The sequence below is a fragment of the Marmota marmota genome, unplaced genomic scaffold (assembly GCF_001458135.2).
Source record: "Marmota marmota marmota unplaced genomic scaffold, marMar, whole genome shotgun sequence".
Taxonomy (NCBI): domain Eukaryota; kingdom Metazoa; phylum Chordata; class Mammalia; order Rodentia; family Sciuridae; genus Marmota; species Marmota marmota.
The window spans coordinates 35330646-35347455 of NW_026000057.1; the positions used below are offsets into that span (position 1 = coordinate 35330646).

Genomic DNA, 16810 nt, shown 5'->3' on the forward strand with positions numbered 1-16810 from the left:
GCAGCAGCGCGCGCATGGCGTAGGCGACTGTGCGGTTCTGTGCAGGGCTGTGGTAGCCACCCGGCCCGACCCGGCCGCACGACGGCGCCCCCTACCGCTCGGGAGTCGTCACTCCCACTCTGGGCCTTGGACCAGGATTCCCACCCTTACTAGTGGAATACCAGCGCCCCGCCAGCGGTGCACAGGGTATATATAGCCAAGCCAAGACTGCAAGATGAGCAAGACAAAGTCCACCACCCCAGAGGAGCGCTCATTCGTCCACTCAATCCTTCACTTACCCCCATTAACCTTTACTATCATATTGTATGTTTGCTGCGGTAATGCACTACTATATGATTACTCTGTGCCAAAGGCTGCTCTAGACCCTGTCCAGCATAGGAGACGAGTGTACTTACACAAAGACGTCACAGTAAGACATAATGATCATGCCTCCATATGAAAATTTGGCCTTGACGCTGACTTACATAAAGGTCATAAGTAATTTCCTTACCTCCTCCATGAAGCCTTTTGCTGTTTAGTCCAAGTAGAGGCAACTTTCCAGAAATAGCCTGCACTACCTGTAACTATTTATATCCCATTGGACAGCACTTAATATAGTGGCCACAACTAACTATAACTCAGTAGCTTTTCCTCTGAGTGGTCACCGGCTCGGGTTTAAAAAAAAAAAAAATGGGAGCCATACCACTACAGAACAATGGAAGAATAGATGTTGCAAGCAAGCAGAAGCCTGCCACAAATATCAGTTTTCCCTCCTTTAGACCACCTACTTAGGGAACCTTTAGTCCGCTAGAAAGACCTCTGAAACTCCACAGGTTTCTATCCTAGATGACAACAGGATTTACATTAGGCATTCAGGTTCTTCCACTTATCTCCAGTTATATTGTGACAATTAAAATTAGAAACCTGCTCTACCAAGTTTCCAGAAAGGATATCTAGGTGAAGTCACTGACCACTTAGACTGACTAAACTGTAGATTATAAAATATTTTTGTCAGCACTGGTGGCTTTCTTATGTGTCAACTTGACTAGACTGAACTATGAGGCAGACTCTTCTAGAAAAAGGAGAGAACATTTCTTTTGTGCATATATCATGGTGGTTGTATAATTTTATGGTTTCTTTATATGAAAAAAAAGCTTAATTTTTCAATTAACCTTGAAGATCAGATGTTTCAACAAGACGAATTCCTGCTGAAACAAGGTAGCTAAAAATCTAGGTTGTTTTAAAAATCTACAGATTTTTAAACTTTGCAAAATGTCTGACTTTAGTCATATTGCTTTGTGACATTACAAACAATGACTTCCTATAGGAAACAATGAGGAGAAAAATTTTCTCAGAATTATTTCTCAAATTAACACCATTCTCTCATCCTAATGCTTGTAGTTATCCTTTGGGAGAATCTAGAATGTAGTTCTGAGGCCTCTCTTGTCAACAGTTTTCCTTAATTCTGGGAGCATTTTTTAGTAACCTCAAGTTATGTGCATCCTGATTTGTAAAAATTAATGAAGAAAATATTAAGCATTTCAAAATGTAATATTTACTTAAAATGAAATCTTGACACTAACTTGTTATTTTGTAAATTACATTTTAAATGTTGCAAAGTTATAATCCAAAAAGGAAACAATGAATTTTATTAAATAAGTTTATAATTACTTAGAATCCTATTTTCCATTTTCTATAATTTACTAAAATATTTGAATATCAAATGTCAGAGTATGTAATATGATTGATATAAAATAGTAATAGATGAATCAGATTAACTTCTTTAATAATTTTAAAATATGAGTTTGAGGACAATGTTTATTTTACAATATTTAATTATTGCAAATTTTGACATTTGGGGGTCTAACTCATTGGACTTCCTTCATTGACATCCTCTGTTATCATCATGTAGCAAGTATAAATCTCAATTCTAGGAATTTATAAGACAATGACACATAAAAATGTTAATGTGTCCAGGGTTTACAAAATACAAAACGACTGGAGATTCTTGAAAAGAATTGAGTTTATAAATTTTATGATTTGGAGAAACTGACTTATAATTTATATGTAGAAAGGGCCAGAATAGGAAATAGGAGATAAGCTGTCTACGTATTGACAGTATCTCACATATCAAGTGACGAGGACACAGTAGTTCTGGGAGTAGAAACAGAAAGGAACACTGCATTTGAAAAAGGAACCAATTTTTGATGCCTATTGAAAGTGGTGAAACGGTGATGGAAGAGTTAAAAAAATACACAGTTTTTTATACAGACCAACCAAAAGAGATGTTGTGTTGTTCCCAGATATAAAGAAATAAAAATGAATTAAAACTTTTGGAGATTAGATGATAAACTTGGTTTGGAATATGTTGAGTTTAACACAATTCAGTTTTCATTAAAGATAAAACTACTTTCACCAGTAGGGGTCTCTGAGTAGCAGAATGTGAGACTAGACTTACTGTGGACAGAGTAAATTTTTGTAGGTTGTACACATGGCTTCAATATATGCTGAAATCCAAAGTAGCAATGGACCAACAATGTGTGAGAGTTCCAGTTGCTCCTCATTCTCACTGGCATTTATTGAATCGTGGGATACAAAGAAACTATAGGGCAGTAAGACTACTATGAATGGATACTAGAATGGTGAATACATGTCATACATTTGTCTAAGCCTACAAAATATGCAAAGCCAAAAGTGAACCCTTTTGGATGCTAATGAGATGTTGATGTAGATTCCTTTGTAAACAAATATAGGACTCTGGTGTTCAATAATTGGTAGTGAGTGGGTTGTGTGTATTTGTATAGGGCAGAGAAATCCCTCTATCTTCTGCTCAATTTTGCTGTGAACCCCAAACTGGTCTAAAAATATAAAGTATTTAAAACATGAAGAAACAAACTTAATCTCAACAAAACAATTGATGGAAAGAGACATCTCAAAAACTAGAGAACCAATATCTAGCATAGTAATTTAAATTTTGAAATTGTTTTGTTCCTTTTGTAATGATTATCTACTATTCTTTATCATCTAATGAAAAACAGTGTTTTTTTTTTAGTTTTCTAATATTGCTTGTTAGAATATAATTAGTACCTTTAAACGTTCTCTTTCTAACATTCATTTACTCTTAAGTTGAATTTCCCTTGCTAAGCATCATCATGTTTTGCTACTTTTCCAGCTTAGCCTGCAAAATTGTTAGTCTTTATATGTTAAGTGTAACTAGGTTTCCTTGTGGCCATCCCTAGATGATTCACTCAGATATTCCTTATTGAGAATATTGTGTCTGCTTTTACTTTCAAGCAAATGTCTTTGCTAATTTTCATTTCATAGAATTTTATTCACCTTTCCCTCCCACACCTCTACCAGCTTAATGAATAAAAGCTTAAATTCTTAGAGGCCCTTTTTTGAAAAGTTTCTGAACACCTAATTGGAAATACAAAAATTCTTTTAAAAATAGATACAGCTATTGAAAAGCAACTAATTTTAGCTCCCACTTTCAGGGATTTTTAATATGAATAGGATGAGTTTCTGAATGAGGCCATATTTCACTGCTAATCATTTTCTCTTTGTATTATGTAGATCTCATATGTCTAGTAGTTCCACACCTGTATGATAATTCAGCAGAGTATTTTTTCGTGAGAATTTGTGATAAGATTGTTCAACTCAAATATTAGGACATAGCTCTGGGTACTTTGAATTAAGAAAATAGATATTTGGTCCAAGTAAAAAGAATTTCAGTAGGTCTGATGTTTCTAACCATGTGACAAAGAATAAATGAGAGTATCTAAATCCTCAATGTTGGTGGCTCAGCCTCTAAGACATCTAAAAGCCAACTGTGAATTCTGTAGAAGTAAAACTACTCATTTCATTTTGGAAGGGTTTTTTAAAAAGCTGTTATAAAAAATTCAGGATGCTGTACATCCTGTCTGAAGTGACCCTTTTAAAGTTATTTTCCTAATTCTTTTGCTATCAGACAAATCTCTGAAAATTGATTAGTTTAAAGCAATTTTTAACTACCTACTCAGAGGAAGCCACTGTAGAGTGGCAACATTATGATTCCATGAGCAATCAGTCCCAATGATTTGCAGAATGTATTTATTATTAAGCTTTCAGTCTCCCTGGATTTTTACTAAATTGGACATAATAAAATTTATCTATCATACAAGAATCACGTAATTTAACTACACATTGCTAAGTAGCATGAGAAAAACAGAAACTTTTGTTTGATTAAGTATTATTATTGCTTCTAGGCTAAAATAATCATGAGGAATTTCAGCTCCAAATGACACATTATAAATCCTTTGTAATATTATAAATATAGTAATCATGGTAATATTCTAATCCAATTCAAGGGTTGAGCTACTAGGAGGCAAGGCTGCAAAGCACATATCTGAGGGCCACAGTGTTCCCCTAAGTCTTCCGAAAACTTATAACACTAGATCCCAGGTGTCTAATCACCTTATTTGACCATTTCCCTCACTATAAAGTGACAAAAGGACAATACAGAAATCATTCATTCTCCAAGAAGTCTGTGTCCATCTGGATGTAGGGACCAGAAAAACCTGTCATGAGATTTTATTTTGACTTGAAGTTAGTTTGGCTGCAAAATCTAAACAATAGATTGAGAAAAGAGTAGAGGATTTTGGTCTCTTTTTGGTACTGGAGATTGAACCCAGGGGTTGCTTAACCACTGAGTCACACCTCCAGCCCTTTTTATTTTTATGCTTTAAAAATTTGAGACTGAGTCTCAATAAGTTGCTTAGGGCCTAAGTTGCCGAGGCTGGCTTTGAACTTGTGATCCTCCCTCCTCAGCCTCCAAAGCTACTGGGATTACAGGCATGCACCACTACACCTGGTTTTTGAATGGATTTTAAGGAAGTTTTACTGTGTGTGATGAAGTGTAAACTTTTCCTTAGCTTATAGGGCCATCAATATTACTCATTAATGCTGTTGGAGGCAGGCCTTGTTTTTAAGAACAATGTATCTTCCTCCATGCAGTTTAGATACGTGAGAATTATGTATAGATTTAAACAATCACCCTTATGTGATATCATAGAATACAGAACTTGCATTTAATTTTAAGAGTAAAATATGAATCTTTAGAGAGATTTTAAGAATTAGAAAGTACACTTTGCATCAAAGGTTCCAGAGGATAAGTACTGCCCCCAAGGAGGCATTTTTGAAATTGTTAGGGTATTTTCTAGTATCACAATGATTGAGGAGCTTTACTGTCATTTAGTGTGTAGGGGCCAGAGATGCTGCACATCCTATAACTCATAGGATAGTCCCCACAAAAGAGACTCCTCATGTGTTTTGTGTCATTTGTTGTCAAATGTCTCACTGGACATTTATGTAGGTGAAAAAATATTTTTAAAAAATTATCTTAGCAGAAAAACTAATGTCATTTTGGATATAAACACAAAGTTATTTTTGCCTTGTTTTAATATGCTCATGGTATTTAAGTCACTAATAATACACACTGTATCATTCTTCATTTAGAGCTTTCAGTTCACCAGTGATTATGCATATAGTTGCAAACATATGACTACTACATTTGTCCAGAGTACTGAGGCCTGAGTATTTGAATGTCAAAATGCATATAATTTTATTACAAATTACTTTTACTTCTTTTTATATAATATTCATTAAATTGATTTTCTGAAAATTGTGAACATGGCAGGTTTTATTATGTATGAATTCCCTTTTGGAAGAATTTAAAAAGCTGTTAGAAAATATTTCCTATTAAAAGGTAGGTTGTGTTTATCCATTCATCTATTATTGAACATTCAAATTGTTTCTACCTTTTGGCTATTATCATAATTCTGGTATAAACATTTCATATAAAACTTTCTATGTAGATATACATTTTCATTTCCTTGATACACACACACACACACACACACACACACACTTAGGAGTTGAATAGCTTGATCGTTTGGCAATTCTATGTTTAGCTTTTTGAGGAATCACCATTTTTTCCATATTAGTTGTATTGTTTTACATCCCTGCCAGCACTATGCAAATGTTCTTATTTCTCTACATCCTTGTTGAATCTTGTTGTTTTTTATTTATTTTTGAAATTATTATAACCATTCTGGTGAGAAGTATCTCATTCTTATTTTAATTTGTAGTTCCTTAATGACCAACAAAGTTGAACACCTATCCATGTGGTTTTTGGTCTTTCTGTATCTTCTTTGGAGAAACTTCTATTTAAGTTCACTGTTCATTTTTAAGTTTGTTGTTGAGTTGGATATACAAATTGTGAGACAATGTATATTACTTCACCGTAAAGGGAATGCAGGTATGATATGTGCTACGACTTGGATGGACATCAAAAACATTACACTAGGTGAAAGAAGCCAAACCCAAAAGTCACATGTTGTATTTTTTTCTTTGATATGAAACATCAAGGACATTCAAACTGATAGAGATCAGATTAGTGGTTGTGAAGGAAGTTGAGAGGAAAACGTTTCTTAAAGGGTATGGGTATTTGGGTGACTAAAATCATTCAAAATCAGAGAAAAGTAATTGTTACACAATATCCACAATATCACAACTATAAATGCCACTAAATTCTGCACTCCAGAATAGTGTGTGTTATGTGAATTTCACCTCAATTTTTTATAAAGAGGGAAATTAGGTCTAATAAGTTTGAAAATAACTGCTTTAGAGTTCCTGACTATTTTTGTTCTATGCACCCTATTGGCAGCCTCATTAGGACTATGAAATTCTTCTCAAAATAATGTTTGTAAATGCATAAAATAAAATACATAAAGAAGAAACCAATTATATTGAAACATATCTACAAAGTATTTTAGGAAAAAATCTTTTGTGATCTAATGACATACTTGCCTCTTCTTTTAGGACTTAAATGATCAGACCTAGCAGCAGATTTAGTAAATACCACAATATTGAAATAGCAATGGGTGTAGATCATATTTACAGACATTTGCAACATCTAGAAAGCAATATAATAATTACATGCCATTTTATTACAGATAAACACTACAATAGGCTTTATTGCTGTGCTTCAGCTGGAAGTTAACAAAAATAAAAATTAAATCTTAAAAAAAAAGTTCACTAACTTCCTATTTCTACGTTAGTTACAAACATCTAATTTTTCCTTCACCCTTAGAAGTAGTTAAGTGTAAGTGGTTAAGAAGAGCTGAATAAGAGAATATGTTAGACAAATAAAACAAAATAAAATGAAAGCAACTACATTGGTACATTGGGTTTCTCTTTAAGACTGTCATGATTAAAGAGCAAATAAAAGATCTATTCTTTAAATTTATTTTAGTTTTTTTTTACTTTAAAAGAGATTTTGATAGAACTTTCAATGAAACAAGTGATCCAAGAAGCAGATTCTGCAACATCTACCACAAATAGAGACATAATTGGTTGAGAGATGAGAAATTAGTTTAATTTTCCTGTGACTGGAAAAAAGAGAGAGAAAGAAAATGTTAGCATATAGAAATTCTTTTCAAACTGATTTTATCTAAGTGAAAATAAGCCCATGTCCTGAGGCCCATATTCCTCTTTAAAATAGAAAAGAGAACAATCAGGTTGTTTTTAACCAAGTCCCAATGATTTGCAGAATATATTTGGTATTAAGCTTTCAGTCTTCCTGGCTATTTACTAAATTGGACATAATAAAATTTATCTATCATATAAGAATCATGTAATTTAACTATACATTGCTAAGTAGCATGAGAAAAACAGAAAGTTTTGCTTGATTAAGTATTATTATTGCTTCTAGGCTAAAATAATCATGAGGAATTTCAGCTCCAAATGACACATTACAAATCCCTTGTAATATTATAAATATAGTAATCATGGTAATACTCTAATCCAATTCAAGGGTTGAGCTACTAAATTGGTAATAATAGGTCATGAACAAAATCTAATGAGACAACCCATTTTCTCTGCCTACTTTCTAGACTTTCTTTTTAGGCCTTGAGCAATGGGAATTAATTTTGTTTTTAAATGATTTAACTATAGAACTATTTTTTCCTCTTTATACATATTCTAATTACATGGAGTAATGGGTTTCAGATTGGATTCAAAAGAACCCTGGATTCCAAAGGCAATTCCTTGAAATAAATCTGATATAATTCAATGCTAGAAAATGTGAATAGGATTAATTTATAGCAGACCTCATGTCCACACCAAAGAGGAATCCCAGACCTCCCCCAAAATAATACAGAATAGTATTGTAATTTCGGTTAATGATATTTGTGATAAGAAGCATTTAGAATCTTAGCAGCTGGAGAGTTTTTCTTGTTTAAAAATTATATTTTTAGGAGCATTCATTTTTTCTTCTGTCATTTATTCAACCCTTCATTCATTAGACTAAAATATACTAAATATATAGTTAGTCTTGTTAAAGTTTCAGGCATGAAAAATAATCAAGTAAACCTATAGATGAGATTAAAGCAAAATAAGTTCCATGAAAGAAAATATACGAAGCTATTACAGAATCATATGGATATCTGATTTAGTCTGAGATTCAAAGGCAGCCATTGTAAAGGTGTAGCATTTCAGTAGCAGCTTTAAAAAAAAATGGAGATAGCAATAGCAAAGGGGAGCATGGTATACAGAAAAGAATGGGCACGGGTCCTGAGGCAACATTTGTCTGAGAAATACATCCTGACAAAATCTTTGCCAAAATACATAAAATTTATATTTGCCAAGTTTTGGGTTCTCCAGGGAGAAGCAGGCTCTGATAAAGGGTATTTTTCAGGGAGGTTCCTTATCAATAACAGTTGTAGAAGACAAAAGATTCAGGATTTAGCAGAAAGAGAACTATATTTGTAAGACAGACCCAAACAACAGCTTTGGCTGAACTTACAGGGAGCACTAGAGGTAAAATGGCTGGTGAGCATTAGCCTTGATGGATCTTTATAACCCTCATATCAGTTGGTGGGTATAACCCACTTTGGGAAGGTAATTCTGCAGTGGAGACCGTGCCTGAGGGGACTGACAGTTTTGAAAGTTCTCTGCTAATAGTATTCCCTACAACTGAGAAAGTAAGTCCTTGAATGGGAAACTGCACATCTCCATGTCCATCTGTTATGAGCCAGGCTATATATGGGCAATGACCAAACAGACTCCATTTTACCCTGAGACTCCATATCATGTAAGAAATGGGAAAGCCCCATCTCTGTACCGATTACCTAGCATAACATACTTAGCAATACAAAATAGCAACTCTTATACAATGTAAAACTGTTTTCTTTGGTTTCCATTTTTCTTGGGCAATGTACCTTGTCAGAGATTGATTGTCTAGATATTAGTAACCATTCTCTTACTTCTACTGGACTAAGATCATTTTGACCCACTTTCTGCTTGCTTGCTGCTGTGCCAACCTGGAAAGTCCCGTGGAAAATACCAATGTACCCATTGCATTGTCTCTCTAACTGCCCAATTCAGGGTCTGTACCTACTTGCTTACAGCTATATCAACCCAGAAGCAGCTTTTGCCTTAAAATATCCAAAATGTTCAGGCTCAGGGCTGTTCCTTGCAGAGACAGTTATGGGTCCTCTGTGGGGAGCAGTCACTGGCCAACCTGCTAAATAGAGACTCTTCAATTTGAATAAAACTGAGACTTGGTGTGTTTTCTGAGCAACCTGCCCCACAATATTTGGAGGCTCCAGTGAGATCTACTTTTCTCGCATTCTGGAGATCTCTCAGGACCACCAAGGGAGGTGTGGTGGCAGAGAGATTACCCAGGGGAAGTCCTCTGAGAAGATGTTCCTCAGTCCCAGGCCATCGCTCCACTGAACCCTGCCCACCTAAAATTGCTAAGAGTCATCTATGTTTCCCTGGGGAAGGTAAGTCTGATCTGTGTGGATCCGCGTCTGGAGAGGCTCCAGGGAAAGCTGGACACAGCATTATTTCCCCAAGTCCAGGGCTGTAGCAAGAAGTCTCTTGGTTCTCTGATCTGGTTTTTCCTTGGTCTTTTGGTCCAAGTCTGGGTTTTACTGGTTCCTCTGGTCTAAGTCTGGTTTTCTGTCAGTTAAATTTGTCCTTGGTGCCTACTTGTTGTGTGTTTTATTGTTTGTCTTGTGATTTTGTCTTTTCTTGTTTGTTGTTTGTTATTGTTTGTCCCCATTTTGTTTTGTGTTAATTTCTATGTCAGTTTGTTTCTAATGTTTAAAAAAATGGTTAAAAAGGTTTTAACTGTGCTCACTAATGCTTGCATTAAAATGTAAACTGCTGCCAACATGACTAAAAAAAATGTCAAGAGTAAAAGCTAAAGGTAAAAAAAGCATTCTAGAGATTGCCTTCATTTAGGAACTGGGCTAGGTGACCAACAGGGTAGACAGTGTCAGTTCCTAAAGAGGGCAGATTAAAACTAAAGAGTTTTATAAGATTATTATTCTAAATTTTGTGTTGAAAAGCATAATTTTGTCTAGGAAATTTGGCTTTTGTCTCTCAGTATTTGCAAGCATGAATAACTACCAACTACTAAAAATTGTCCAAATATTTTTCAATGTCAGGCTAAAATTTGGTGGCTGCTATCCAAGAAACCAGAAAAACCAGTTTAGAATAGGACCCCAATGGGGCGGGGGACTCCTCCAAGGTCACCAATATAGTTGCCTCTTTGGGAAGTTCCCTCAGGGAAGAATAAATCCCCATGGTTTGTCTATGTCCCCTTAACTCTTTTCACCTTTGATGAGCAGTTCCAGCTCCAGACAAAGGCCAAGAAGGCTTTTCAAATTCTATATCTGTTAAATTCATGATTTTGATTCGATATGCCTAGGTTAATGTTTTCTGACTACAGTATGCTTTGTTCTAAGGCCAATTTACAAGGATTAACTCTCAATCTAGTAGGTTTTTAAAAAATAACCTACAAGGCTTTTGTTTATTTGTTTTGTGTAGGTGCACCCATGTACTGTACGTTTACATGTATTACCATGTCTGCATCTATTTGGTACCAAAATTAACGAATGAGCTCATAAATTAAAACTTTAAAAAATGGATCCAAATACTTTTGGTTCATATGATTTGAAAGGTTCAATTTAAATTGGGTAAATAAGTAAAAGCAGAAATGTCTTTAAAGTTACTAATGCACAGTTTTGCTTCTAGGTGATCAAACAGTTGTTAATGAATGTTAATGTCTATAAAGTGTCTAATATCCATTGTCTCTAGGAATTTTCTTCAACAGAAAAAAAATGACTAATGCTATTCAATGCACTTGTCTGATAATTTGTTTTTTTTTTAATACGTGAATTAGATCTGACATGTATGGAATTAATCAAGGATATTTTGTTAGAGACCTCTGATTGGCTTACAAAGTTAAAATGCTAACTGTTAAATATAACATCAAGTACTCTTAACTCCTTAAATTCCATAAAGTAAAACACTTAAAAAATATTGGTGTTTTCATAAATTGGTAAATTAAAAAGGAGTTTAAAATTACTATGTGTCATCACTAAAACAAGGTTATTAAAAGTTAAAAGTCCCAACAGGTATAATTCTATATACAAGGGGTCCAAAGCTTTCAACTGTACTTTAATTATAACCGTAAATAACATAGTATTTCATCTTATTAAAATGGAATAATTTATCTAAATTCAAAAAATATATAAGGATTATTTCAAAGTATAAACAGAAAGAGGGACCAATGGATTAAAAATTATTAAAAGTTTCTAAATATAAAGATTTATTTAGTAAAAGGAAAAAAATGTTTCCAGGTAAGAAAGTCTTTATATGGTAAAGTATAAATGTAATACATCTATATAAACAATAAGAGGGTCTAATTAAGTAATATAAAAATCTATATATAAAGGATAAATATTAAAAGGTTTATATATGACTAAGTTGGTTATATATATGTAACACAAATAGTTGAAACTATTCAAGGTTGTACCCTAAGAAAAAATATTAATGTGCTGATATAAACCAAAGTTTGACTTATATGTTAAAATAACAAAAACTTCTTAAAATATTTATTACATTGTGTCTGTTAAGTTTCATTCCCTAGAGCAACTAATCTTGGAGAAATTAAGGTTTGTACATCTGTGGTTAAACAGCAAATGTTATTTTAGAGTATTGAACTACATTATAGAGTCTACATTTTTTCTTTAAAAGATAAACTTGGTTAATATAAAAACATCAGTGTAACTGTGGTACCATTACTCCTCTATACACATTAAATGTGTACATATCTTTCAGGTATACAAGTCTTTAATATAAAAGGTTTAAAGGAGCATTTCATCAAGCTGGTGTTCTCCAAACTAAAATTGTCTGTAATAGTTATTTTAAACTTATAAGGATAACAGATTTTATTGGGGATTTATTTATATCATATGTTACCTTTTACACTGGAATATAAAAATTTAAAGGTATTTTAAAAGATAATGAGAGACTGATCTTTTAAAGGTTAATATTTTAAAACATTTTGCCAATTTTCCACACAAAAGAAAAGTTAAGAGTGCTCAGCCTTTCCTTGATTCATGTTTTAGATGTAATGTCATATTCACTTTACTAACATTCACACAGACTCAGGACACAATATATGTAAACTTTATAAAATGGTATCTAAAAAAGAGAGACAAAGATCAGCTTCAGAACTAGAACACTTTTCCTAAGACTTGTAAAGAGCCCGGCTTACCTGAGATAAGGCTTTACCTTCCACTTGACTACGTGTCAAAATGACCCCCAAACGGGCCAGACTTTAGTTCATTTAAAGTTGTATTCAAAGATTGATTTTATTGTAAATGTTACTGTGATCTCAAACAGGAGATATAATGTTTAACTCAGCCAAGGTTCAAGATTATATACAAGCTAAATATGTTTTTACTCTTGTTAATGTCACTTTGTATATTCCTTATAACTATTGCCTTTTGATGTTTTGCAGAGGTAATACTTCAAGAACACACTACCTAACCTAATTTGAGATATTAAGCCATCATCTATAGAAAGATAATAATTAAAAGGGGGATAAAATTAACTGTAGAATTATAAACATTATAGTTCGAAACTGGTAAGACTGACTTGCTGGATGTTTAAAGCTAAGGCTTAAAGATTAAAGTTAAAATAAAGGGGCCAAGAAAACCAATATTTGGCTCTTGCCCTCTGACTCAGCCTGAATCCAGGGAAAAGGATAAGAGCTTTGCAAGTCTGGACCACATAACCTCCCAATAAGGGAGATTAATGAGACCTCTGGAGGATGAACAGCCAATCAGTGTGCACGCTGCAAAAGATGAGGTTCATATAAAAGGGGAGACATAGGCCTGAAGCTTCCAAGGAAAGCCATATGGTCAGCAAGACCTGGACCTATTCTAATGTGAATGGCACTAGTGGAGCTAAAAGGCTGCTCATGAGTTCCCCCACGAGTGTCCTCCAAGGGAACTCAGCTGACTCTTAACAATAGGTAGGACCAAGTTCAGTTTGATCAGCTTGATCTTAAACAGAAAAAAAAAAAAACAGTTAAAACCAAAGCACAGCCATTCCTGGGCACTTAAAAAGAAACAATAGTTATTTTAATGTAATTTAAGATGTACACTTGCATTAACCTCCCCAAGAATAAGTAAGACTGGAGATTAAAGTTTAAAGATTAAAGTTAAAATAAAGGGGCCAAGAAAACCAAGAGAGATTCTTAGGCAAGAATGCCTGATAACTATCAATAGAAACTGCCAGAGCCAGAACTTTTTAGTCAGTTTAAGGCTGACAGATCTTCCTAACCTCCTATACAGGTAGACTTAATCAATGTTTGCTAGTATAATTATCTAGTCCTAAGTAACAAAGATAAAGGGATCTCTACTGAACACAGAGTTCATTCCAGTAAAAAAAGATATTTTAAAAAAATCAGATGACATTAAATAACTTAACTAAATGATGTCTCTATATTCCTGATGACTCTGACAATGTTAAAGATGTATGTTCCCCAAAGGGGGACCTTATTAGGCTTCGTTAGGCCTTGTTAAGGGGAAAATTTTTCATCTCTTCCACCTCCTGGTAACAATTATTGATTTCTATCATCTTCATGATATTCATTGACAGGTTCCAGATGCTACAACTGCTATATTGTATTAATCTTAGTTCAGTTCTCATGTCTTTTTGTTTCTCTCATAGAAGTGCCCACTCCCAGGTAAATTTATAACCTATTCTTCCTGAACCATATTTTTACCATGCCCCCACCCCGCCCCAACGGATCCAATTTCTAAAAAGGGACTCCAAACCGTTTGCCACACTGCACACCAACCCCTCTCAGCTCGAAAAAGCAAGAGCAGTCATCGTCCTGTTTCCTTACAGCAGTAGGAGGTCCCTAACATTAGAGGAGAAAATTATAGTCAGTATAGATAAATAATTGGGTTAAATCACAATGTGAAGGCCAGCTGGGCACAGAAAATGTTAACATGTTTTCTCTTGCTCAGACTATAATCTTAGATCTCATGATATTTGTTTATTTTTCAAATCGTAACAAGGGCCACTTATGATTAATGTGGTAGGCTACAATAGGTGGACTTAAACATTAGGAGACTTACAAGAATAAGGCTTATGCTTTCCTACCACAGGTTTCCAAATGTCTTTCCACTCAGGTGTCAAATACACCCCATGAGTCTTCTAATTTCCAGAGGTATTTGGTTTGCCTGCCTATCAGAAATAACTCCTTGTTTGTCCTTATAGCTTTTTAGCATATCAGGATGGAACAAATTTTGTGTAACTGTTCACATTATTTCCCAAGTGTATTACTACAGTGGAGAAGCTCAAATGAGAACATCTGGGGCTCATACACCATGCTAGGAGAACAGCCCCATCCTAGTTCCCCTGCTAATGGGCCTAAGGGTTGTGGGATCTTCAGCCCTTGAGTACATCAGCTCTTTTAACTGGAAATGAAAGTTTCAAAGCCCTGAGCAAACAGATAGATTTGAATTTGGGGGAACTAGAACAATCAATGAGCAGACTTGAGACCTCTCTTGACTCCCTGGCAGAAGTAGTATTATAAAACAGAAGAAGTTTAGATCTCTTGCTCTTAAAACAAGGAGGCCTATGTATAGCATAAGGGGAAATATGTTGCTTCTATACTGATCACTCAGTAATAGTAAGAGACAGTCTATCTATGATCAAAAAGTGATTAAAGGAAAGGGAAAATGCAAGACAACATGAGGGAAATTGGTATCAAAATTTGTTCTCCTGGGCTGGGGATGTGGCTCAAGCGGTAGCGCCCTCGCCTGGCATGCCTGCGGCCCGGGTTGGATCCTCAGCACCACATACAAACAAAGATATTGTGTCCACCGAAAACTGAAAAATAAATATTAAAACTCACTCTCTCTCTCTCTCTCTTTAAAAAAAAAAAAATTGTTCTCCTGGTCTCCTTGGCCGACTACTCTTATATCAGCTGTAGCCGGTCCATTGCTGTTAGTCCTCTTAGGGTTTTTAATTGGACCCTTAATTTTCATAATCAACTGTATACCAATGATGATTAATTAATCAATGATTTCATTAGTTCTATAAAACCAGTGGGGAATGTTATGGGCTGGGCAAGGACCAAACAGACTCCATTTTACCCAGAGATTTCATATCATGTAAGAAATGCTTCTCCCATGGGAAAGCCTCACCTCTGTACCTATTAATAGTTACCTAGCATAACATACTTGACAATACAAAATAGCAATTTTTATACAATGTAAAACTGTTCTCTTTGATTTCCATTTTTCTTGGACAATTTACCTTGTCAGAGATTGATTGTCTAAACATTAGCTACCTTTCTCTAACATGTACTAGACTAGGGTCATTTGACCCACTTCCTTTCTGCTTGCTTGCTGCTATGCCAACCTGGAAAGTCCCGTGGGAAATGCCAATGTACCCATTGCATTATCTCACTAACTGCCCAATTCAGCTTCTGTACCTGCTTGCTTGCAACTACGTCAACCCAGATGTGGTTTTTGCCTTAAAATATCCTAAAATCCTTAGGCTTGGGGCTATTCCTTGCTGAGACAGTTATTGGTGGGGCCAGTCACTGGCCAGCTATCTAAATAAAGACTCTTCACTTTGGACAAAACTGGGACTTGGTGAGCGATCTACCCCACAACACATCATGATACTCAATTTAATAATAATAATGATAAATAAATAGAAAGATTAAATAAAAATAACTCCAATACAAACTGAGTGGAAAATAATAGTAGGAATTCATGAAAAATACCAAATTATCAATGAAGTAGCCATAAAATATCTTCAAATATTATGGCAATAAGGAAAATGAAAATCAGAACAAGAAGACTTTTTGTATTTTATGTCTTTTGTGCATTGCATAGGCAAAAATTTAATGACAATAATATCTATGGTGGATGAATGTTTAATAACATCATGTTTAATAACTGTTACTAATTCTGGGATCCTGAAAAATGTCCCTCTCAGTGTGGCACAACTTTGTCAGAAGAGGAACATCCTTGTAAGACAGTGTATCAGAGTTTAGCAAAACCCAGGGAATTTTCACACTAGAGAGAGAAAATAGCAACTACTATTAATTGGAATGATTCATGTTACTGTCTCACAGTTGAAAGGAAAAATTTTTAAAAAAATCTTTACATGGGTTTTGTCATAAACACATCTCAAATTCTAGCTTTCTCCTCTTCTGAGGTTCAGCCATTTCCAGGAATTAAAATATTCTTGTTTGTCTCCAAATGAATTTATGTGCGTTTACGTGTAGGTCTTCCAGGAAGTGATGCCTTCAAATACAGCCAGCATTTTCTGAGCCCTGCACTGGCTAACCATTTGCAGAATTTCATCCAAACCCCAAGTGGACAACATATGTTTTAATCAGCCTAAGACACTCATGAAGGAGCAATACCACAATCACCCCACCTCTCCACCAATAAAATTAAAC

The 16810-nt window shown here is 34.7% G+C and overlaps 1 protein-coding gene across 1 annotated transcript in view; it reads right to left on the reverse strand.

The window, feature by feature from the left end:
• Ppa2 (inorganic pyrophosphatase 2) overlaps positions 1 to 16810 on the reverse strand; it is a 110787-nt gene that overhangs the window by 80519 nt on the left and 13458 nt on the right. Inside the window, exon 2 of the mRNA XM_048813862.1 lies at positions 491 to 563. Coding sequence (XP_048669819.1) covers positions 491 to 563 — 73 coding nt within the window. The remainder of the gene's footprint in view (positions 1 to 490; positions 564 to 16810) is intronic.